General features: G+C 40.5%; 1 protein-coding gene across 5 annotated transcripts in view; it reads left to right on the forward strand.

Annotated features, from left to right (window-relative positions):
* The window catches only part of LARS2 (leucyl-tRNA synthetase 2, mitochondrial), a 176,028-nt gene that overhangs the window by 135,919 nt on the left and 14,945 nt on the right, over positions 1–25,164 (forward strand). For all 5 annotated transcript variants that reach the window (XM_081933357.1, XM_081933358.1, XM_081933359.1 and 2 more), the window contains one exon: positions 9,044–9,171. In XM_081933357.1, coding sequence (XP_081789483.1) covers positions 9,044–9,171 — 128 coding nt within the window. The remainder of the gene's footprint in view (positions 1–9,043; positions 9,172–25,164) is intronic.

A 25,164-nucleotide genomic window follows, 5' to 3' on the forward strand; every position in this document is an offset into this window, starting at 1 on the left:
TAAGGATTTGGAAATCTACTTTTTAGTTCGTTAAGGTTAGGTTAATTGAAAAATAAATTAAACACAAGCTTTAAATTCACAATTTATTGAACATCGTTTAATGATTTAAAATTATTAATGGGATGGATGGGCTTGTTGTTCACTGCACAACTTCTCAAATCTTGGATCAGAAAAATAGCTTTTGAAAAGTAACTTAACCACCACACTAGCCCAGTGGTGGGCAACCTTTTTTTTCAACTGAGCCAAATCTCGCCAAAACCACGATTGAAATTTATTTGGAGAGCCGCTCTTGCTTAGCAACCAAAATTTTGGGCTCAATTGTGGTCATATGTTGTTTTTCTTTCTTTCTTTCATCTTTTTCTCCCACTTTCTTTCTTTTTTTCTTTTTCTTTCTCTCTCTCTCTCTCTGGCTCTTTTTCTCTCCCTCCCTCCCTCCCTCCCTTTCTGTCTCCCTCTGTCATTTTCTCTGGGTGTCTATCTGTCTCTCTCTCTCTCTCTCTCTCTCTGTATCTCTGTCTCTCTCTCCTCCTTCCCCCATCTCTGTCACCCTGTGTGTGTGGGTGTGTCTGTCTCTCACTCATTCACTTAATCACTCACTCTGTGTGTCTCTCTGTCTATCTTTCTCTCCCTCCCTCCCCCTCTCTGTCTGTGTGTGTGTGTGTGTGTGTCTCCCTCTGTCTCTCTCCCCTCCCTTCCTCTCTCTCTGTCACTCTGTGTATGTGGGTGTGTCTGTCTCTCACTCATTCACTTAATCACTCACTCTGTGTGTGTCTCTCTCTCTGTCTGTCTATCTTTCTCTCCCTCCCTCCCCCTCTGTGTGTGTGTGTCTGTCTGTCTGTCTGTCAGTCTCTCTCTGATTCCCTCCCTCACTCCCTCTCTCTGTTCCTCTATCTGTCTGTCTGTCTCACTCACACACACACACACTGTGGTCACCACAGTGTGTGTGTGTGTGAGTGAGACAGACAGAGAGAGGAACAGAGAGAGGGAGTGAGAGAGGGAATCAGAGAGAGACTGACAGAGACCAATCAGAGACGTACTTTTAGCTACCTGGCAGTGGCGTTTTGCCTTGGGGGGCTCCTCAGAACTTCCCAAGACTTCGGAGGGAAGTTTACAGCCCTCCCTCGGAACGCTTCAGAGGGAAGCTTCTGCAAAGGCGAGTGGCAACAAGTCTCCCAGGCTTTAATTTGCCGAGCTGTGCGCACGCGCCTGTTTTGCATGGCGTGGAGCAGCGGCGAGATTCTGCGCGGCGAGCGATGATTCCAGGGGCCATCCGGGAAGATGAGGAACGCGAGGGGGACCCTGCCCCCCCCACTGATGCCCCCCGGAATCATCGCTCGCCGCCCAGAATCTCGCCGCTGCTCCACATCGTGGAAAACAGGCGCGCGCGTACAGCTCGGCAAATTTCAGCCTGGGAGACTTGTCATGCCCGGGCTTTTGCAGAAGCTTCCCTCCAAAGCCCGAGAGGAGGGAGGGAAGCGGGTGCCCGGCTTCGCGGTGCCCTTATGACGATAGCGCGGCTCCCCAGGGAGCCGCGGCGCACACTTTGGGAATCACTGCATTACAGTATTCAGCATTTGAATTTGAGTCTGTGTATAGTCAAGATGTATATAAAACATGAAGTTGAGAAGCATACTTTTTAAATTAAAAGGTTAAAGTAATTAACAAGAAATAAATTCTTTATATTTCTGAAGTACTTTATATCTAAATATAGGCACTTTATATCTGACAATATAGGCAAATAGCATCCATTATTAAAGACACATAGGCATATAATTGTTTGACTACCCTCCTGTGGGGGCACAGGGAGAGATTCAGATCCAAATGGGTGTCTCCCCATGTTTCTCCCTCTAACTTCATCAGCTTTACTAATATTCCAGCTGGTTATCCTTAATCTTTTCCCTTCTATTGTCTGTACTATGAAATAATATTTTAAAAAGAAAAGAAGAGAAAGGGCAAAAAAAAGGAGATAGAAAAACACAGTCTTTTTTAATCTTTCCTTCTGGATTGCAGTTATTAGACAGTTTGAATTTGTAAGAGTGAACCTAGCCTGAGAGCCCCGATCAGAGAATACTGTATTTTTCAGAATATAAGATGCACCTTTTCCCCCCAAAAAAGAGGATGAAAATCTGGGTGCATCTTAGACACTGAATACAGCATTTTTGGTCTCCCAAAACCCCAGCCTCTTCACAAAAATAGACGTGCAGAGGGTTTGGGAAGCCTGCAAAGTGCTCCTGGGGGCTGGGGAGGACAAAAATGAGTGAAAAATGGGCTGTTTTTCACTCATCCCCCCCCCAGCCCCTAGGAGCACTGTACAAGCCTCTTAAAGGCTATGCATACCCCTTTTTGGCAAAACAAAAAACAAAAAAAACCCAGGCCTGTTTTCAAGAAAAACAGATGAGCAGACGGTTTGGGTGGTCTGGAGAGTGCAAAAACTTTTTTTTTTAAATTACCTCTTCAAAATCTTGGTGCGTCTTATACTCCGGTGCATCTTATACTCCGAAAAATACGGTAGGTATAAAGACAATTCTCTGCATCCATACTGGATATTCAACCTAGTAAGCCACATTAACATATACATGTAATTCTTGACTTACAAACATTCGTTTAGTGATTGTTTGAAGTTATAGTGGTACTGAAAAAAGTGACTTATGACCAGTGATGGTATTCAACCGGTTCGCACCAGTTCACCAGAACTGGTAGCTAACTCGTTTGGCGAACTGGCTAAATTGTCAAGGCTGCTTGCCTGCCTGCCTGCCTAACGATCCCAGTAGCTAACTCTTGAATGTTGTTCAATAATTAGCATTCATGCAAGTAAGTAACCAAAGGAAGGGAAGGGATCACCAGTATTGTAGAGCTGGGGCATTTTTTCACTGTCAGTTTGAAACAATCTCAAAATTTTCAATGAAAAGAGCACATACAAGCGGCATGGATGACTTTCCTACCTTTTTGTAGTTGACTAGGTTGTGCCAGTTTGATGAAAAGTAGATGTCTCTGCTCTCTTCTCCCTGACATCCTCTGCTTTTTGCACCCTGCTTCTACCTTTATGTCTTAATGTAGCTGCTTAGTGATTTCTGCTGCCATTGCCTGTCAGTCACATGGATGTGTTTACCTGTGAGTGCATGCGCGATGGCGTGCACGTACATGCCAACACCTATATTCCAATGCCCCCCACGCATGTGCCTGCTCCCCCCTCTCCCCTCACCTCCTGCGCGTGCAGGCGCGACCCCTGTTTTGGTGCTAGCAGGCCTACCTGAAGGATCGTGGCATCAAAAATGGGGACGGCTTTGACTCTCTTCTAACAGAAGAAGATCAGCACTCAACCTTGACTTGAAGTTTGGAGCCGCTCCGGATCAGCCCCCCTTCCTACTTGCCCTTCTCTGGACCTGCATCACCAGATGGATAGCTCAACTTTAGGCAGCTTGCAAACGCGCCGCAGCCAAGCGCTGCCACCTTCCTGGCCCCTTGTTTGGCGAGTCCCACTTGGGTGGGAAGAAGAGCAAGCGATTTTTTATGGAAGTTATCCTATAATTAGGATTGCATTGGCTTTTTTGGCTGCTGCTGCACACTGCTGGCTCATATTTATGGTTGTCCACTAAGACTCCAAGATCCCTCTCAACAATCACTGCTATTAAGCCTGGTTTCAACCAATTTATATATGTACTTTTGGTTTTTCTTACCTAAGTGTAGGTATCTATCCGATGCTGCTTGATCTAACATTTTTATTCCTCCAAGCCTGTCCAAGTAGTTTCTCTTCCACAGGAATATTGAGAACTGTTGATGCTTTCAGCATTTTCCCTCCTTTCAAATAACCTTTATGCTTCAAAGTCTTCATCTATGAGTTGAACGGCATTTTCAGCAGCATCAAACAAAAACCAATAATTGTGGGTTGTAAATCACAGACTGTCAGAACTCAATTTGCTTTAAACTCTACTTCTTAACCAGCCTTCTCCCATCTGGAGGTATAATTCCAAATTTTGGCTAGATAGATGGCTGAAGCATGAGAAAGTTAGATTTGGAAAGGTACAACGAGACTGAAAAATCCTCTTTAGGTAGGAAATAAGGAGCAGCAGCATATGCTGTTTTTTTGCTTTTTTATCCATGTGATTATTAGATAAGAATTGTATTTATTTTAAATTGACATGTTTTAAGAAGAAGGCATGAAAATGAATTGCCACTCCAAAGTCCTTATTACATTCTTTAATTAATTTAAAAATGATTTCGCACATGGTTGCATAATTTTTTAAATATAATTTTATTTATGATTTTTTAACATCCATAAGTGCTTGGTGAATAGTATTACCTTGGTCAATATACTTTGCATACAATTATGATAATAATATTACCATTTAAGTATACATAATCATAATTTTTCAACTTCTAACATTTGCGCATTTGTGTAATTATGATATGTTCTATTATATTTCAGTATACATAATACTATTTTCCCAATTTCCATTTTCTACTTCTTTTTTCTAACACTTAATACAATAACCATCATGTTAAAAATATTCTTTATCTAGCCACCATTTTTTGCCCTTTTAGAATATCAACTCTTATTAACTTTGTAGTGAATCATTCCTGCTTCTCCTCTGGTATCTTGTAAATCATTTTATCATGTTTATTTAATCTAAATATTGTATCTGCCACAGGATCTCTCTCTTGCTGTTGAATCTCTAGAGCACCCATCTGCAGTTCCTCCATTTTTTAGGATTCTCTTTTCTATTTTGAATTTTAAAAAAATATTCTATTTGTTCTGTGTTTGAAATTATTGCTATCTCTTCCATCTGTTTGCCTGTTTGTATCATTTTTGAATTATCTCCTATTCTCTCCTCAGGTCTTTCTGGTTCCTTCTCTATTTTCTATGTTTTTTGTTTATTTTTTATTCTCATTTGCTGGGATTTTCCTAAGATCACATTATCTTGCATCAATTCCATCATCTCCCTATGATTCCTTGTTATATCTTTCTTAATTCATTGAAACATCAATAATATTTCTTTACAGACTACATTTTTTTCTCTTCCTGAGACATTTTGTGCTGATGTACTACACTAATCACTGCTCAATATTCCACCAAAATTTCAATATCCCAATTATCCAGAAACACCAAAAACACAAGTATTAATAAAATTTAACAGTCCTGGAAATGTTTCTTAAAATCCCCTAAATTTATCGTCCTTAAACTTTCCAATTTGCACCCTCTAGGTTTTCCACATTTTAAAGTCTTCAATTTTTCTTCTTTCGCCTCATAGAATGTTCTGTCAAATGATTTTAATAATCCACATTGGCCCACCAAATTTCCCCAAATCTCTTTTTAGTCCACAAAGTTAGATATTCAGTTTCAAAGATGTTTCTTGTTAATTGTAATCCACCTTGTCTTTAAAATCTTCAAGCAGCTCACTATTACTTCTAAGCAGTCAAAATTCCAGTAGATATGAAACCAAAATAAAAAGGCCTTCCAGGTCTTGGTTACCTTTCACTATTTTCTTCTTCTTCTCCTCTTATTATTCTTCAGTAATATCAAATAATTTTTACTTTCCAAGGTTATTCTCATAAAGCACTAATATAATCTTTGACAAATGGCAGCCCAGCTCTAAAAATCTAAAAATCTCAGGAAAAAATAAAATAAATAACAAAAAATAAAACACAAAGTTCCTCTTTCTTTGTACAAATTCTTCCAATTATCAAGCAATATTATCCACAAATTAGATCACTTTTCACGCTACTAACAGTTCTAGCCTGTCCTTTTCTATTTTAAAGCTTCATAGTCTTCCCTTGCCAGTTCATTTCATTTTAGGTCTGTAATTTTTCTCCATGTAATAAATTGCCACTTTCTTAAGGTTTGGGAAAATCCTTTTTTTAAAGAATTCTATATTTGGGTTTAAGTCTCTGGTATAGAAGTTGAAAATTGTCTCACCCAGTTTCATTCCACTGCCCAAAAATCACTCCAGCACAAATTCTTCTTGTCCTAGTTGTCACAGCTTTGGTCTAGCTAAAATGGCCACCTATCAAGAAGGTTTTCTTTGTATCAAACAAGGAAATTGCTGATTCATCGTGACCTACAAAGCATCCCTTCTTTGTTCACCACCCCTCCATGGTGGTTTTGGCCCCGTTGGTCTCCTAGCAAGCAGATTCAGGCTGGGTGTCATGGTGCTCACCAAGGTCCACTATCCCATAACCATCCTGCTGCGACACCAACCAATCAATCCTCACATGTGTCAGGCCTGGAAGCCATCTTTTGCATTGGGCCTTCAGGGAAAGACAAGTTTTCCCAGATGTGCCAATATGAGATCTCTAATAAAATGGAATGTTGAGGAAACTCAATCCTCAGTGTCTTCTTTCGTTAGAAACCCCCGACAGATCTCTTGCAAAAGGCTTTTGGCACTTGCGGGCTACCGGGCTGTCTGCCAGTAGTGGGGTCTGCAGCCTAACCACCTCTCTCCCCCATAAAATAAGTGTTCATGCAGCTAATCAATAAGGTACTACGTGAGCACCTATCCAAAGGGGTCCTACTTTATCTGGATGACATGGGAGCATGCGGGGGTGGGGGTGTTGCACGTGATGCACAGGGAGGTGGGACACATTGTATTATGGATGTGGGTATGCACGCATTGTTGGCACACAAGGACAAAAAGGTTAACCATGACTACTCTAGGTTGTATAGAGGTCATTTATAATATTTATTTCATTGGAAAGGGTACCCTATGTCTGAAGCTACCTGGGTGAAAAGTTGGGATGTGAAGGCAGATAGGCTAGTCAAACAATTCCATGATAAATATCCTGATAAGTGGGTCCCCGTTGGGGTGCGGGGAGAGGTGATTAGGATTTTGATTTTAACTTTCTGTATTAATCTTGTTACAGTACACAATCTTCTGATGAAGGGGGGAGCGGCCTGTCAGGCCTGGAAGCCATCTTTTGCCTTGGGCCTTCAGGCCTGCCACAATTAATGCTGTGGGAAAATGGGAGGGGGGAAGCATGAAGCATTCGAGATATATAGTCTAAATAACATTCCTTTCACAGAGAGTCAAGGACATTTTACCGTGCACCTGGAGTGGTGTGACTGGGAGGCATCTCCAGTTGGGGCTGTGCCTGATTAGACCATGTGATGGACATGTGGATGCTGGGCAGGGACCTGAACCTTCATTTGGGTGGGGAAAACCTGGAAGCTTTCAGATTCGCTTTTTCCCAGATATGCCAATATAAGAGTTCTAATAAAATGGAACTTTGATGAAACTGAAGCCTCGGAGTCTTCTTTCTTTAGGGGTGTTACTTGGAACCTTGACAACATGGTTGCATGATTTAACATTTTTACTATATATATTTTTTGCAGTAAATGACAGTGTTTTACAAGCTGTTGCACATAATGGGACATTGGTTGTTGCTTTAAGGGGGAAAGGATTGGCTGTCTTCAAGTGATAATTCTTTTCTGTTGAAGGACAGCTATTTAAAATATTTGCATTGTTTTTCTCAACTTTGGAATGAACTTGCCATAAACAGTTTATTTCAATAAGACATGTTAACTTTATCCAGGTTGCAGACCTTATTTGAGAGTACCACCTGCTTAGTATTATTGGCAACAGTGACGTGCGGTGAGGTTTACAGCTTGTGAGGCAGCAATTTTTTTAGACTTGTGGACTTCAACTCCCAGAATTCCACAGTCAGGCATGCTCAGTTGCGACCTGCCGCCCTCTGCCCTGGGATTCGGCCACGGCACCGCCTGCCAGAGCTGCGCAAAATCCAGGGCGTGCTTGTCAGGCGAGGGCAGCGCAGATGGGGAGCGGACGGAGTGGAAGAAGCCTCTCCCCCCCCCCGCTTCCCGCACCCGAAAGAACAAAGGGAACCTCTGCCGCCGCCCAGGCAACCTGGCCGGCCTCTCTCGCGGCGGCTCTCTGGTGCCGAGCTTGGGAGTCCTGCAAGCACCGCAGGCTGGACTGGAGCCTCGAGTCTAGGGCAGCAAGTCATTCGATAGGAAACTTGCCTCTTGGAAGGAATGACTCCGCTTGGCTCCTGCTTTGCCTCTCCTGCCTCTTCTCCGTTCGGTCATTAGGCGGCAGATCGAAAGCGGGAGCCAAGCTGGGTCATTCCTCCCAAAAGGCAAGTTTCCCATCGAATGACTCGCTGCCCTGATGATGAGTGGTTAGGCTGTGCCTCACTTGCCTCACCTGACTGCACGTCACTGATTGGCAAAATATTTATTTTATTCAGTTCTTTATGTACAAGGACACCCTCTGCCATTCCAGATATTTTTGCATTGCAATTTCTTCCCCACTACTGATAGTATTCACTAGAGCTGTGATTGACAACATTGGAATGTGTTGCTCCTTTCTGTATTGGAATGTGTTGCTCCTTCCCATTTCCCACCTTCTATTTTTGCTAGCCTGGGGCTGCAAAGTAGTACTGCTAATGGTGCTGTAAGGGGTGGTATTGAATTTTAGAAACTTGTTACGGTTGGGGTGTAATAGTAAAATTACTATTTTAACCCTTGCAGAAGATTAAGGGAATAGGGAAAATTGCCTCTATTGTTCTAGTTGATTTTTGCAAGGCTTAAAAAAATCATTTAATTGGTTAAATATTCCAAAACCTTTTTTAAAAAAGCAAAAAAGGTCCACATTTTTGGTCCCATTCTTTCTTAAGAGCCCCAAATAAGGTTTGAAGAGCCCCAAATAAGGTTTGGGATTGAAGTTTGTCTCTTTTTATACCATCTAATTTAATTCTATATCTCTGAGAAAGTAAATCTAGGAATGCATATTTTCTTATCTTGTAGGATTAAATCTAGTAATTATGTTTTATAATTCTTTTTTGTTTTTAAAACAGAGTCATCAACCTTCTTTTCAGTTACATGTGTGATTTTGTAATAGTAAAATTGTGCATACACACACACACACACACTTTAGATGTAATCTTGTATTCTTTGAAGGTTCAGTTTTTGGTCCATTAGTATAAAACAAGCTATTAGCATTTTCACTCTAGCAACTGTAAAACTTAAGTAAACAAACTATAAAAATGTTTCCCTAAATATAAATTATCTATTGATATTTTATTTCAGGACTATCACAAGTTCCAGGCAAACTCTGTACTCATCATCACTGGGACATGGATATACTGCAGCAGCCTTGGCCCACTGTAGATCCTAAATATTTTCAACTGCCAGACATAGTAGAAGTGTCAGTACTGGTGAGTAAATGTGTTTTTACTTGAAGAATGACTAGCAAGATATGTGTAATATTCTTGAATACTCATCATATCAAATTAACTGGGGGAGTGCGTGAATGTATGTTTTGTTGTTTATTGAAACATTTACTGTTTATATATTTTGGACCAAAAGACCCATTAGATCTCGTTTTGGGGGATGTCTTATTTTGTGGCTACCCACCACAAAAATCCATTGCCTGAAAGAACTATTTATTGTTTTCTGGCCACTCCACATTATTTTTTTAAGTTGCATTAATATAAAAATATATCTTCCTGCAGTAATAGGTTTGTGAAAGTATCTAAATGCAAATTCAAAATGCAAAATATTTTTGGGGAGTATTTTTTTTATTGATTGTTTTAGGAGCTGTTTGGGGACATCACGTAGAAGGTCAGCACAGAATGTAAAACTATTTGTAGAGAAAAAACTGTAATAATGAGTGAGCTTATTGTTTACATATACTTTCTTACCCAAATAGATATAGAATATATTTTTATGTATACCTGTGTTAATCTTTTGTCCCTCCAGAACAATGCATGATTTAGTCATTCATTCATGTCTGCTTACAAGAAATATGTCAAATGTAATGGAGATAAGTAAACATTCAAACATGTTGAAACATAGACTTGCCCTTTATATTTATATACCTTCTACAGAAGGAAATTCTAGTTTCAAGTACAGGTAATTCCCGGGTTACAAGCGTTCCCATAGCGAACATTCAAAGATTCGTGATAATTCCCCCCTAGCGTTTATGAAGAAATCCCGAAATTATGAATCTTTTTTTTTAAAAAGTTTTTATTGTTTTAATTAAACAAAAATCCACAAAAAAACATTCTTCATTACATCTTGTAGAAAGCATGTCGATTGGTTACAAATGAATTTCATGTGTTACTATACATCCTTCATATTTTTAATTTACATTTTAAAATCGAAGATCTTTATGTATTTTACCATCAATATACCATCATTCTCATTTAGCTGTAATTATTTAAATATGCTTTTATCTAGAATCATTTGCACTTGAAGACACAACCATCTACTGGCATTCATTAGCTATTCCTATAAACCTCCAATAATTACCCTTTTATAGCATATTCCCTTTTTTTTCCCAACTCACTATCTAAGGCTTATATCTAATTGCTTTTACCAATGCCAAGACATATAAAAATCATTAAACATTATCCATTAACATTTTCTTATTGTTATTATAGTTATCTAAAGAAAAAAAGAAAAAAAAGATATTTTTTTTGTCATTTATATCACATCTCCTCCCCACCAACCCAAGAAAAATTACATCTTTATAATAAAATCTAAACAAAAATATATTAGTGGAATTGATTAATCTTTTCACCAGGTCGCAATTTACAGTTTATATCCAAATTATTTTTACTAATTGAGATTATTACTTCTTCTTATTATTATTATTATCATAATGAATTATTAATTAACAAAAAATTTTTTTAGAGAAAACATTCTAAAAGTGTCTAAGAAATCCTACTTATTAATCACCAAAAGTTAACAAGTTTTGAGTTATCAACCTTCATCATCAGCCTGCATCTTTCCAGGAACAAAACTGTCTTATCTCTTTAGCCAGTTGTTGTGTCAATTCTCTTATAAACTTCTTTATAAAGTTTTTAAAAACTTCCCTCCGCACTTTTTTGCTTGAAAGATCTCTCATATAGTCTTGTTGCCCTTGAATTAGTATTAAAATTGGCATGTCTTTAATTATCCAATGTCTTTCTAAAGCTGTTCCTCTTCTTAATTCCATAATCAAGTCCATATGTTAACATGGGGGGTAGAGCTCCAGATCTTCAAGTATGTAATAATAATCAAATTCACTTTTCCATGTCCCCTCCTTTCCACTTTCACTCTTAGGTGCTCCATTATTAGGTTCATCTGTTATCTTGTCTTTATCTTCTATATCTCCACTCTCTTCTTTAATTTTTGAGGCTCCAGTCCCTTCATCTTTTATTGAGCCAGACAATAATTATCTAGCTTCTTATCAAACCTCTCAAATCCTTCCAATATCTTTAAAATTCCATCCAAAAAATCATGGTAGCTTAGGATTTCTTCATCTGTATATGAATGCATATTTCCCAGAAAAAAAGAAAAAGTTTGAAATCCACTGCCACTCTCGCCTTCAATATCTTTGCATTGTATTGTATTGTATCTCTTTTATGTATAATTTTTTTTGTTTTAAAATTGCTTAAACATAAGATCCTTTTAATTTTTTCAAGAAAAAAAAAAGAAATGAGGGTTTTATCTTTTCTTTTCTTTCCCTTCCCTTGTCCAAAATATTCCACAAGTACACCTGCAAGAAAAACAGTTCGTGTCCTTGAGCCAGTATCAATCTCTACAGACAAGCTGCAAACCCTCTAGTTACAATGTCAACAAACTCAGAGAAAATAAAGCAAAGGATACTTTGTTTCAAAAGGAGAAAAAAACCCAAGTTCTGGCTTCCGAATGGCAGCTTCAACTTTCTCTTATTCGTATCAAGCTTAAAGAGAACACAGATCTCTAAGTGTCTTTACTAAAATTTAATAGTCAGAAAGAGGAAGGATTATTAAAGTGAAAAAAGTTTTAGATCAGCCAAAAAATAAAGATAGCACAAATTAGGAGAAAAAATCAATTCATTCACTTAAGAGGAGAAACAGGAAGGATTCCAATCACTTCAATCCACAAAACGCTGTTACATAGAAGAGGAAAAAAAAATTTCTAAGGCAGTCCAATAAAGATAAATTTCGCTGCTTTATTCTTTTACTTAAAGGACTAATTTATCTTTTTTTAAAAAATTCTTTGGGCAATCATTCTCAAATTAAAAAAAAACTCACCAGCTAGACTCACTTTCATTGCCTTCTTTCTGGAGCCATCTCCAACTTCGTCAGCCTGGGGGCTGTCTCTTTACCGCCGGCTTGGAGAACTTCCCTTGGGTCAATCAGGGACTTTGCGGTGTCCCTGAGACCAGCAAGGATTTGTCTACCTGTCACCATCTCTCCGGGACGGTTTAGGTCCTTACGGACCATGCAGCAAGTAAAAGAATCAACAGCAGTCTCGGACTATCGAGACCACACGTTGTGTCGTCGCGACATCTGGCTCGTTCTCCCCCAAATTATGAATCTTGTAATACCAACAACAGTTGTTCACCCTTATGAACAACCACAGAGGTTCTGCAATATTCCCCGCCCCCCGGCCGGGTCTTCACAGGCACTTAGCTTGTGGAGACTCACTTACCTTGCAAATACCTCCTCTCTATCATGGTTTTATTGCCTACATTCGCAGAGGCAACCCCAAAACAAATGCAGCAGCTGAGAGGGAAACTAAGAGCAGCTGCTCAAGCTAATTGAAAGCCTGGATGTGCTGCCAAAAGCCATTAACCCTTCCCACTCTATTCTATGTTCTCTATGTTCCAAATTGGGTGCTTCACAGCAGAAGCAATACAGCTGGCTGGACCACACATTCACTAAATTCACAGCCTGTGTGATCAAGCTGCATCATTATCCCCTCCTGTATCTTTTCCCTCAGGAACACACAAGTAGCCAACACTGCAGCAGCTATAAAAGGTATTGGGAAACTCCAGAGAGTATCAGCTTATCACAGAAGTGTTACTTTATACTCTTTATAATGAAAATGTTTGTAGTCTTTTCCTTCTTCCTCAAGGTCTTCCCTTCAGGTTAATCCCATCCCTAGATGAGTGATTGATGGGTTTCCCTGCATTCCAGCAGCAACTGTTAAGTGAAGCTATTAACTGAAGGGAAAGAGAGGTTTTAAAAAACCTTCTCTTGCACTTTATTTTTAATCATTTCTCTGAACTGCATAAGCAATTAACTAATGGTTCGGGAGAATCCCACTTGTACTTTTAAGGCTGTTTTCTCAGCACCAGAGGACTCGTCAAGCTGATCTGGGGCAAGAAAGAAGCCCCACAAGGCTGTGTGCAGCCTTTCAGGGCTGCTTTCTCAACAGCAGAGGCCTCATCAAGCTGATCTGGGTGAGAATGCAGGCCCAAAAAGCTGTGTGTGGTCTTGCGGGGCTGCTTTCTCGGCATTGGAGGTCTCATCAAGCCCTTTGCTGATGAGAAAGGAGGGGCCAGGCAAAGAAACAGACTGGAGAGGAGACAGATCTTCATAAGGATGGGGGAAAACAATTGTGGCAACCACAGGGGAGGGAGAATGAGGTACCTGTCGATCAGGGTAGGCCTTCGGTGGTTTGAAATAGGTGGTCTGTTCCCTCACTATGTCCCTATGGCCTTCCCCACCTCATGTGCTTTTAACAAGCCACACATTCGCCCATGCATTTAATTAACGAATGTGTGAGTGAAAGCAGGGAGTGATGTCGTTCAAAGTACAATATTCACTTCCTTGAATTCTCTAGTTACGGATGGAATGGACAGGCTCCATTACATTCATAACTCGAGGACTACTGCATGACATCATAGTACATTGGCTGGTTCTAATGCAGTGGTGGGTTTCAGCCTATCCACACCGGTTTGGGTGGACCGGTTCGTCAATGGACCCGTAAGTAAGTTCCTGCCCCGCCCCTGTCACTTACTCGCTCGCTCACTCGCGATCGCCCGTTAAGAAGCTGCTCCATTGCTCGCTCCCCGCGCCCGTCTGCACTATCCTAGCCCTGCCCACCGCTCACTGATTGGCTACTCACCAATCGCCCCACCCGCCTCTAAGAACCCTATCTAAACCCACTTATCTTTCTTTCCTGTTTGGCGTTCTATTGCTGCCTGCCGACTCCGAGGAGGTAAGTAAGCTGCAACTAAGCGTGGGGCGGGGCGAGGGGGCTGCCGTGGCCCTGCACTATAAGCGAGTCCGGTGACCTTTTACGACCTTGCAAGGATCCCGGGCTCGCTTATAGCGCAGGGCCACCAGAAAACGCGGGGGTGGGGACGGCGGCAGGAGCTTACACGGCATGGCCGGCCCATGTTCGGGGACCTTGCAAGGCCTTGGCGTTTCTTGCATTGGGGCGTGCTGCAAGAGAGAGGGAGTAAAGACCTTTTCTGGATTGTTGGTGGTGGAGGTGCGGGCCCGTGCTCACTAAAGCAAGTCCAGGGAAGTCCTTTGCACCAGCTGGAAAAGGTCTTCACTCCCCCCATCTTGCAGCATGCCCCGATGCAAAAAATAGTGAGATCGGCGCACTTGGGGCTGCTGCTGCGATGTTCAGGGAGGCTAAACCAAGCCGCACCCCTCTCCCAGCCACTTTTGTGGCTTCCTGGAGCACCAAGAACCTTCTCGCTCTTCTCCGTGCTCTCCTTGGCTCCTCGCGATGGCAATAGATGTCCAGAAGCGGTGGGGGTCAGAAGCCCTAGACCCAAAAGTTGATTCTGGACATCTATTGCAGTCGTGAGGAGCCGAGGAGAGCGCGGATAAGAACACGAGGGTTAGGGTTACAGGGCAACGTGTGTGTGTGTGTGTGTGTGGAGTTAGGCCCCCCTGCACCCTCCCTCCTCGGAGTCGAAGCACCTCAAAGGGACAGGCAGGCTGCCACAGCTCCACTGAGAAGACATTTCTGAGAAGAGAAACTTCTCTGGTCGAGCCCAACTTGGTGGAGCGCCGGCAACCTCCGGCACATCGCCAGGGAGACAGTCAGTGAGGTGAACCACATGGTTACTCCGATCGCACGGGCACAGCCCAACTGGAGAAGTTTCTCTTCTCAGAAATGTCTTCTCAGTGGAGCTGTGGCAGCCTGCCTGTCCCTTTCAGGAGCTCCACTGAGAAGACATTTCTGAGAAGAGAAACTTCTCCGATTGCGCCCGACCTGGTGGAGCCGCCCGTCGCCAGGGAAACAGTCAGTGAGGTGAGCCACATGGTTCTCCGATCGCTCGGCTGCAGTCCGACCAGAGAAGTTTCTCTTCTCAGAAATGTCTTCTCAGTAGAGCTCCTGAAAAGGACAGGCAGGCTGTTGCCAGCGCTCCACCAGCCCGACCGGAGAAGTTTTTCTTCTCAGAAATGTCTTCTCAGTGGAACTGTGGCAGCCTACCTGTCCCTTTGAGGTGCTTCGACCCCCAGGAAGGAGGGTGCGGCGGGGGCATAACTCCAGCCTCACACATACACACACGTTGCCCAGTAACCCTAACCTAGGTAACATCATCAGTGCTAGAAGGGAGGGGGGGAAAGAAGGAGAAAGGACAAAAAGGAGAAAGAGAGGGAGAAAGAGGAGGTGGGGGAAAGTGGGATCCTTGCTGCTTTCTGAGCTTGGTGGTTTTCTTACAGACGTTTCATTACCAAACTAGGTAACATCAGTGCTAGAAGGGAGTGGGGTGGGAGGAGGGGAAAGGACAAAAAGGAGAAAGAGAGGGAGAAAGGGAGGGTGGGGGAAAGTGGGATCCTTGCTGCTTTCTAAGCTTGGTGGTTTTCTTACAAACGATTCATTACCAAACTACATAATATCAGTGCTAGAAGGGAGTGGGGGGGGGGAGGACAAAAAGGAGAAAGAGAGGGAGAAAGAGGATGTTGGTAATGTAGAAAAGCAGACGCAGACAGGAGTGCGGTTGTAATGGGAAGGCACCCACTGCGAAGGCACCCTGATGGGAAGGCATCCACACTGAGTATCTCTCCAGTCCTCCTTTTTATTGTCAAGCTTCTCAGAATAGCAAAAGCTCATTGGAAAGAAAATCCACTTGGCAACTTCTGATTGGTTTACAGATACATGCTTTCCTCATGGACACCTCTTGGACACTTCATGATATAGATACGTGACCCATATGTTTATAAATTAATCTCTTACTGCATGCAACATGCAAATTCCATCGTCTCTTCTTGTAAGCAAAGGATTAAGAGTAAGGAATGTGGACTTTGACTGATTAATTAGTGTGGTTTGCCAACTACTAAGTAACCAATTAACTCCACAGAGAAGGTGGGGGAAAGTGGGATCCTTGCTGCTTTCTGAGCTTGGTGGTTTTCTTACAGACGTTTCATTACCAAACTAGGTAACATCAGTGCTAGAAGGGAGGGGGGAAGGAGGAGAAAGGACAAAAAGGAGAAAGAAAGGGAGAAAGAGGAGGTGGGGGAAAGTGGAAACCTTGCTGCTTTCTGAGCTTGGTGGTTTTCTTACAGACATTTCATTACCAAACTGGGTAGCATCATCAGTGCTAGAAAAAGTGGGATATATGAGAGGAGGAAGAGGAGTGGTGGGGAGGAGGGAGACGACAGTGGGGTCCTTGGTGTTCCCTGAGCTTGGTGGTTTTCTTGCAGACATTTCATGACCCAGCTAGGTATATCACACCAATGACAATAAAATATCTGCAAGCAAGCCGTCGAGACCACAGGGCATTTATTTCTTCATTTATTAAATTTATATGCCTCCTGCCTCGTGGTCATCGCGATCTTCTCATCAAGACCTTCCACAATGACCAGCCTTAGAATTACATATCCACAATCTCAAATTTTATTTATTGTGTATAGAATATTTTTAATGATTTTATTTTAATTTATTGTGTATAGAATTTTTTAATGGTTTTATTTTAATTTATTATGTATATAATATTTTAATTGTTTTATTTTAATTTATTATGTGTAGAATATATTTTTTTAAAATTATTTTTAGGGAATTTTTATTTATTTATTGTTTATAGAATGTTTATTACAAGAAATGTTATTCCTTTTTGCAAATGTTTTATTTGTGATGCAATATGTTGCTTTAAGTGTACAGGTTGGTGCATGGTTTATGTATCTCAAAGTGGCTTCTTTTTTATGGGCAGGCCAGGTTGGTGCAAGGCAGCTTTGCCAGATTTTGTGTGTTTCTGTGTGATACCTGGTTGTTTGGGTAATTGTGAGGTGGTTGCTGGTTCTGTGAGCTTCCTGGCACTGTCCTTTATAATTTCCCACAATGCCTTGATGGTTTTTATTCCAGTGGCTTTGTCTTTCCTGTCCTTCGGGTTAGGGGGAAAAACTGGTTTCATCTTCAGTCTTTTGGGGGGAAATTGTTGATTTTTGGTGTTTTCCTGGCACTGTCATAGTTTGTGTGGGTGTGGGTGTGTAATGTCCCGCAGTTATCCACACATTAATAATGATCAAGTACTAATAATATTTCCTTATACATTTTAGTGACCTTTCCTTACATAATTGGTGTTTTCTTTCATACTTTTAGATTTCTAATTGCTGTTTCTGTTAGTTAGCCATTGATAAAACAAATCCCACGTGAAAAAGTATTCGAAGCCTTCTTGATTTTAATTGTCAATTTATTCATTCCTGCACATTCTAATATTTATTCATTTTCATATCTTTGTTTTTCCACTGTTGTGCAAACACAATTCCAGCAGCTGCTAACATGTGTAAAATTAAATATGTATTGTATTCCCTTTGAAATACAAGTAGTAAGTAGTAGCTACTTACCTTCTGTAAGTAGCTCTTCTATTGTTTTGTGTACTTATTTTAACCTTATTTAAGTAGTAAGTGCACAAAATAATAAATTTCCTTTTTTATATCTTCTTTTTGTAGATCATCCATAGGGGCAAAGAATTCAGTGACATCATCTTGTCCACTCCCACCCGGTCACATGGCCAGCAAGCCACTCCCACCCGGTCACATGGCCGATAAGCCACTCCCACCCGGTCACATGGCCAGCAAGCCACTCCCACCCAGTCACATGGCCGGCAAGCCACTCCCACAAAGCAGGCCACACCCACAGAGTAGGTTCCAAATTTTTTTGAAACCTGCCACTGTTATCATGCATAGTTTTTATAATTATATTTTTCATACAACTGAGATGCATATATTTAAGTTAAGGAATGGAGCAGAAATTAAATGGAAAAGTAACTGAGATTGTGACTGAAGTTCCTTGCTTCAAATCAGTAAAAGGCTGAGAAATCTTGTTTTTTTTATCTGGCTCTTCGCTACCTCAGAATTACAGCATTCTATGTGTGTTGCGACCATTTTTTGGGAAATGAGCCTTAAACATTTGAAAAATTATACTGGTTACCCCATTGAATGTAGAAGGAAACATTTTGGTATGAGAGCCTACCAACAAATAGTGCATACAAAAAAAAAATGAGGCCGATGGTGACTCATCTTGGGTCATACCGGAGGCTCCAAATATCAGATAGAACCTTGTCACACTAAGTTACACCATAAAAATGAGAATTATAAAGTTTAATAATTTTTTTGAAAAAAGCACTGAATTCAATTTGATATTAATTTGAATTTGTTTTGTGACCATAAAATGCTTGTAAATTACTATTTGAAGGTTCAGCATTAAATGTAAGGATGTAAATTCATGTCTTAATACCGAGAATTACTATTTAACCCCAGTTTTGCATAACTCTTTCTTCAAAATGGTGCAGTAATAGTCATTATCAACTTTAGGCATCCATTTGAGCATACTTTCTATGTCATCTTGTTTTGCTTTGGATTGTGTGTGTATCTGTAACTCTGTCTTAGACACAGGCAATGTAACAGATGCAGCAGGTAGTGTTGATAAAGCAGGTTTCCCACGAACACTCCTCGTCTTCTTTTCAAAGTCACGGATGGTGACCATGTTCCAATCTTCCACAGCAAAAGTTGTCTTAAAGCCTTACTGTTTAATGGGTCTGGATAAATTTTAGTTGTGAAACTTTAGCATATGGCACATTACTGTGCTGAAACTGCTTTGAACACATGGTGTAATTTTTAAAATGTGTGGGCTTCTTCTGTATGATTTTGAACAGCTGGCGTCGCTTGGCTTTTTTCAGCAATCTTAGGAAAGAAACTGGTGAAAAGGATTCTGCTGGTAGCATAGCACATTCAATTATGCTATGCATATTATCCACTTCTTGAATGCAAGAGTGGCCTGGTACAGAAAACTTCATTTCAATGCTTTCAATGTTTGGGTGATTTCAAAGAAAATCTGTTATTACAAAAGACGTGTGAGTTCCTAATGTTAGATGCACTGCATGTGGTTGATCTTGCACTACATTTCCCAAAATTTGTACCACACACTAGCTATATCATTTACAGCACATCCTCCCATTAATTCCATCCAAAGGCACAGTACCCTTGTTTTGTATGTGATGTGCGAGCAGTCATACTGTAGAAGTTAAGTTTATGCTTGTAAAAAAAACCTGCTTGTACCTGATTTTGGCAAACTGATGACATTCTGGCAAACTGATGACATTCTCCATGTCAAAATATATTACCAGCCTAGTTTTGCCTCCTCTTTCTTCTTGTCTGTGATTTCTCATTAGATTCTTCTGTTGGATATGCAAATCATATTTCTTTCGTAGCATTTCTTCTACCCTGTTTCCCCCAAAATAAGACCTCCCCAGATAATAAGCCCAAATAAGCCCTGCCCCTAAAAATAAGCCCTCCCTGAAAATATTGCAGCACAGCAGCAGCCATGAGGTGATCACGCTTGCTTCCTCCTGCATCTCAAAAATAAAGCTTCCCCGAAAATATGGCCAAGCGTTTATTTCAGGTGTCAAAAGAAAATAAGACCCTGTCTTATGGTACCTGCCCAATTGAAGAGGCAATTCTATGTTCCTTGCAAAGGTCACAGCAATCTTTTTTGGATATGAGGAATGCCAGGTTAAATTCTTTGTTGAGTACAGTTTGGTAGTAAGAGAGTTTGCCTGTTTCAGTTCCCATTTTGCTGCTTTTTTCTTTATACAGCTCGTACATGATGCTTACATTCAATGAAGATTCGAGGTACTGTTTTTTATTTTTAGCATGACAATAATGTGACTCTACCCTTAGAAATGAATTAATATGGTCAATTACTATTTGTCTGGCTGTAACAAAGAATTGCTTATGGGGGTGCTTCCCCCTCTTATCTGTAGGTGAGGTAAAGATAAAGGTTCCCCTCACACATATGTGCTAATTATTCCTGACTCTAGGGGGTGGTGCTCATCTCCGTTTCAAAGCCGAAGAGCCAGTTTTTCCATGGTCTTGTGGCTGGCATGACTAAATGCCGAAGGCACATGGAACACTGTTACCTTCCCACCAAAGGTGGTCCCTATTTTTCTACTTGCATTTTAACATGCTTTCGAAGTGCTAGGTTGGCAGAAGCTGGGACAAGTAACGGGAGCTCACTCTGTTACACAGTGCTAGGGATTCAAACCACTGAACTGCTGACCTTCTGATCGACAAGCTTAGCATCTTAGCCATTGAGCCACCACGTCCCTGGTAGTTAGGGTATATGTCACTAAATCTTTCTGGCTATGGTAATTGTACACTGGCTTTTGACTGATTGCCAGTGTTCCTAGATAAAAATCCTTGCAAACACAAATTGCTGCATTTCCTACGTACATATGGTCGAAAAAAACTGAATTTGCACCTAGAAGGTTTTGTTTGTGGTGTGGGATGATGCACTGATTACCTGCATATAGATTTGCCAATGTAATGTAACTTTTCATTAGGGCTCATAGCATTGTATGCTTTAAATATTGCTTCATGTTCCTCAGTCATCACTCTTGTGAAGCAAGCAAATTTGCAACTCTGCATGCAGTCTTCTGTGACTTAATTTTTTTAGCAGGTACAGTTTCCCCAAATCTGCTTACATATTCTTTCCCCCTCTGATACTTTTTTTCCCTAATATTGGCTGCCCAAGTTTTGGGTCATCTCTGTCTCTTCCTTGTAAGTTTTTTGATATTACTACTGGTGTGTCAGTGTTTACTTGATCCTCAGTAGATGTAGGAGGATTGGCAACATTATCTATTTCTTGCCTAGAACAAAATGAAATATTTACTTATTAAAGTCAACTTAAATCACACTATCTTACTATTGCATTTTTGACATTATTAACACCAAACAAAACTTAGGAACCTTTATTTACATTTCTTATATGGGAGCTATCCATTCAAAGTAGCATTACCAAGAAGCAAGGTTACTCACATAGTGCCCCTTTAAGGCCTCGGTCTCCCTTACACGGTGGGCTTTTAAGGCTTAGGCCTCTGTTCTGGCTCCCTCTCCACACCTTCCTCACTAAAGCTTATGCTTGCTTAAGCTAATATTCTGGAACATACATACATACTGTACATACAGCCATTCTTATATATATAGATTACACACTTCTAACTGTATATGGTGTATATTCGAGTGTGACTCATAACCACAGTTATTACTAGGATCAAAATGCAGGGTTCTGGGCCTGCATTGCAATAGCGTTAGTGAATGGAATAGACTTAAAGCACAGAATACTCACTCGTTTTCAATTAAAAGTTCCATATCCGATTGGTCATCTTCAGTTTCTGGAACATAATCGGATGCATTCAGTTCATAAAGGTCCGAACTTGCTTCCATATCATGGAAAAAAGACATTTCGGTATTCACATATCCAGAAACAGAGGCAAAGTTAGGCGCTGCAGGCTCCATCCTTGCTCCATTACATGGGAGCAGCCAAGCATAACAATTGGCTGCTGCAAATAGAACCCTGTAGTTAACAAAATAAATTGTTAAAAATGTAGGTTTATAGAACCTTGTCACACTCTTAACTCATTTTCAACAAAAGTGTCAGATAGAACCCTGTAATTCTGAGGTAGCATCTTGTCTAGTTATTAGACCTAGTATTTTCATTGAAATTGGAACACAGACATATGTTAGCTTTTTGAAGGGACTTCAGAAGTTTCTCAGAAGAAATTGGGACTTCAGGAGTTTCCGACTGGTAGGCAGTTCAGTCTGGTGGCTGGTGGACTACTGGCAACAGGAGATTAGTCAGGTGCTGCACTCTACATTGTGTGCACAATTATTAGGCAAGTTGTATTTTGAAGGATTAATTTTATTGTTGAACAATTCTGAAGGAACTGGCAGATGAGATCTCAGAACCACTGAACTATATCTTTCAAAAATCCTGGAGCACCAGGGAACTGCCAGAGGACTGAAAAAAGAGCTGATGTAGTTCCCATTTTCAAAAAAGGAAAACAAATAGATCCAGGAAACTACAGACCTATCAGCCTGACATCAATACCAGGGAAGATTCTGGAAAAGATAATCAAGCAACAAATTAGCGAACACCTAGAAGCAAGAAAAGTAATAACCAAAAGCCAACATGGGTTTGTCAAAAACGGATCATGCCAGACTAATCTTATTGCATTCTTTGATAAAATGACAAAATTAGTGGACCAAAGGAATACTGTCAATATAATTTACTTGGACTTCAGTAAGACATTTGTTAAAGTAGACAATAACTTAGTACTATATAAAGTAGAAAAATGTGGGTTAGATAGCATCACCACCAGATGGATTCGTTACTGGCTGACCAACTGCACTTAACGTGTAATCCTCAATGGAGCTACATGGATGGAAGGATGCAGTGGAGTACCCCAGGGCTCTCTTTTAGGCCCAGTACTCTTCCACATCTTTATCAATGACTTGGACGAGAGGATAGATTGGGAACTCATCAAATTTGCAGATGACACCAAGCTGGCAGGAATAGCCAACACTTCAGAAGATAGGCTTAAGATACAGAAGGATCTTGACAAACTTGGACATTGGGCACTATATAATAAAATGAAATTCAATGGTGAAAAGAGTAAGATTCTACTTTTGGGCAAGAAAAATGAAATGTAAAGGTACAGTATATGTGGTACCTTTCTCAATAGTAGTAACAGAGAGAGGGATCTTGGACTCCTAGCAGACAACTATGAGCCAGCAATGTGCAACAGCTGCCAAAAAAGCCAACACAGTTCTTGGCTGCATTAACAGAGATAGAATCAAGGTCATGTGAAGTGTTAATACCACTTTATAATGCCTTGGTAAGGCCACACTTGGAATACTGCATTCAGTTTTGGTCAATGATGTAAAAAGGTGTAGAGACTCTAGAAAGAGTGCAAAGAAGAGCAACAAAAAATGATTAAGGGATTAGAGGCTAAAACATATCAAGAACGGTTGCAGGAACTGGGTATGTCTACTTAAATGAAAAGAAGGACATGGAGAGACATGATGGTAGTGTTCTAATATCTTAGGGACTGCCACAAAGAAGAGGGAGCAAAGCTATTCTCCAAAACACCTGAGGGTAGGACAAGAAGCAATGGGTGGAAACTAATCAAGGAGAGAAGCAACTTAGAGCTGACAGTTAGGACAATTAGCCAGTGGAACAACTTGCCTCCAGAAGTTGTGAATGCTTCAACACTGAAAGTTTTTAAGAAAATGTTGGATAATCATTTTTCTGAAGTGGTGTAGGGTTTCCTGCCGAAGCAGGGGATTGGATTAGAAGACCTCCAAGTCCTTTCCAATTCTGCTGTTATATTATATTATAAACTACACTGCTCTCAGTCAATCCAATCAATCTAAACCAATCCAATCCAAAATGTTAATAAACCTCAAACCTCAATATTTAAGAAAGTAAAAGTGAGGTTTTGGCTTTCTTAGGAAAATATCTATGTGTACACAATTACTGGGCAAACTGTTAGTGTGCAGAATAATTATACAACTAAATGAAAAATGAAAATTTGCCCATCTCACATGTTTATTTGCCTCTATTAAAGTGAAAATAATAAACAAACAACTCAAAATGTACAAATAAGCATTTCTAACATAAAAAAAATCAGTGATCAATATAGACACCCCTTTTTCAGTAACAATAATAAGCCTTCTATTCATGGAGCTGTCCGTTTCTTGATCCGTTTATGATCAACTTTTTGTGCAGCAGCAATCACAGCTTCCCAGACTGGTTTTTTTTTTCTGAGTGTCAATCCTCATTGGCATCTTGGTTTACTGAGACCCTCCAGAGAATGAAATGACAGAAAGAAAAGAAAGAAAAAAACAAACTCATCCAAAAGCACAGATATTTGAGCCTACACTATGTTGATGTGGAAGGCAAAGTGTCAACTGTCCAACTACTGAACCTAAAACAAGGAAACACTCTTGGGACCTTTGAGTTCCTAAAAATAAAACTTTATTGGCTACACTATATTGGTACTGAAGAAACAAAACCAGCTCTGGTTTTCCTGTACAAATGCTTGCCTAGTTAAATAACAGCTCCCCCTTCTCCCCATCCCTGGGTTGTCCAATTATGAGATGTCCGTTGTTATGGTAACATATCTTTCTCCAATACTTGCAGTGGTGACCTTGATGGTTTCCATGCTCTCACAATCTCCACATACATTCTCGGCATTCCATTTCTCCCCCAGTTCATTGGCAACTTGAAAAGCATTGTGGTTTGAAAGAGCAAAGTGGTTTAATCTTGAAATGCTGGGCCCCTGAAGAAAAAGGGCACCTGGAAAATTCTTAAACATAGATTAATTACTGTTATTGAAATGATCTTAGCCTTCACTAATCTCTTTGGTTGCTGACAATATTTTGTATGGAACCTTTTTACTTCTTACTACTTTAATTTTTCTTCTCTAACATTGTGGGCACCTACCCACTCAGGACAGCTGAGGAATATCCTTTACACTGCACAAAGTATTGCAATTTCTTCTTAAAGTATCTTGAGTCCAGTACTGATATTCTTCATCTCATAATGTTTTTCCTCACCCACCAACATGGGAGGTGGAGGCTTTCCCTTGACTGTCCTTAGCTTAGCTTGGAACTTCAATAAGATACAGTGGAACACTGGAAGGACTAATCCAGTACCTTAGGTAATTGTAATTTCACTGTAACTGGGTTTATAATTTGAACTATTGTGAATGGAATTATGTACTTGGGACCCAGTTTCTTACAAGGTTGGTTCACCTTCAAGTATTTAGTAGATAGATATACTTTCTCTCCAATCCTGAATTTCTTCTTGGAGCTCTTTTCTGATCTACCTGTTTCTTTTGTGACTCTCTGGTTTTATTCAGAGCTTTCTGCACATTTTTCCAAGCAGCTTTCAGGGTATCAATCCATTCAGCTAACATTACTGAGGAAGGGGTTCCCTTGGAAATTCTGACATTGGTTCAAACTCATGTTCACTTTAAAAGAGATAAATCCAATTCTTCTATGCACTGAGTTTTTATAAGTCATTTCTGTGCTCCATCCAGTTGGTTTGCTGATAGTTTACATAGCAACATAGGCATTCCATCACTATTGCATTAGTTCATTCTGCCACCCCATTGGCACTCAGATGGAATCCTTGAACTAAGT

This window comes from Natrix helvetica (assembly GCF_964273705.1).
Source record: "Natrix helvetica genome assembly, chromosome: Z".
NCBI classification, from domain to species: domain Eukaryota; kingdom Metazoa; phylum Chordata; class Lepidosauria; order Squamata; family Natricidae; genus Natrix; species Natrix helvetica.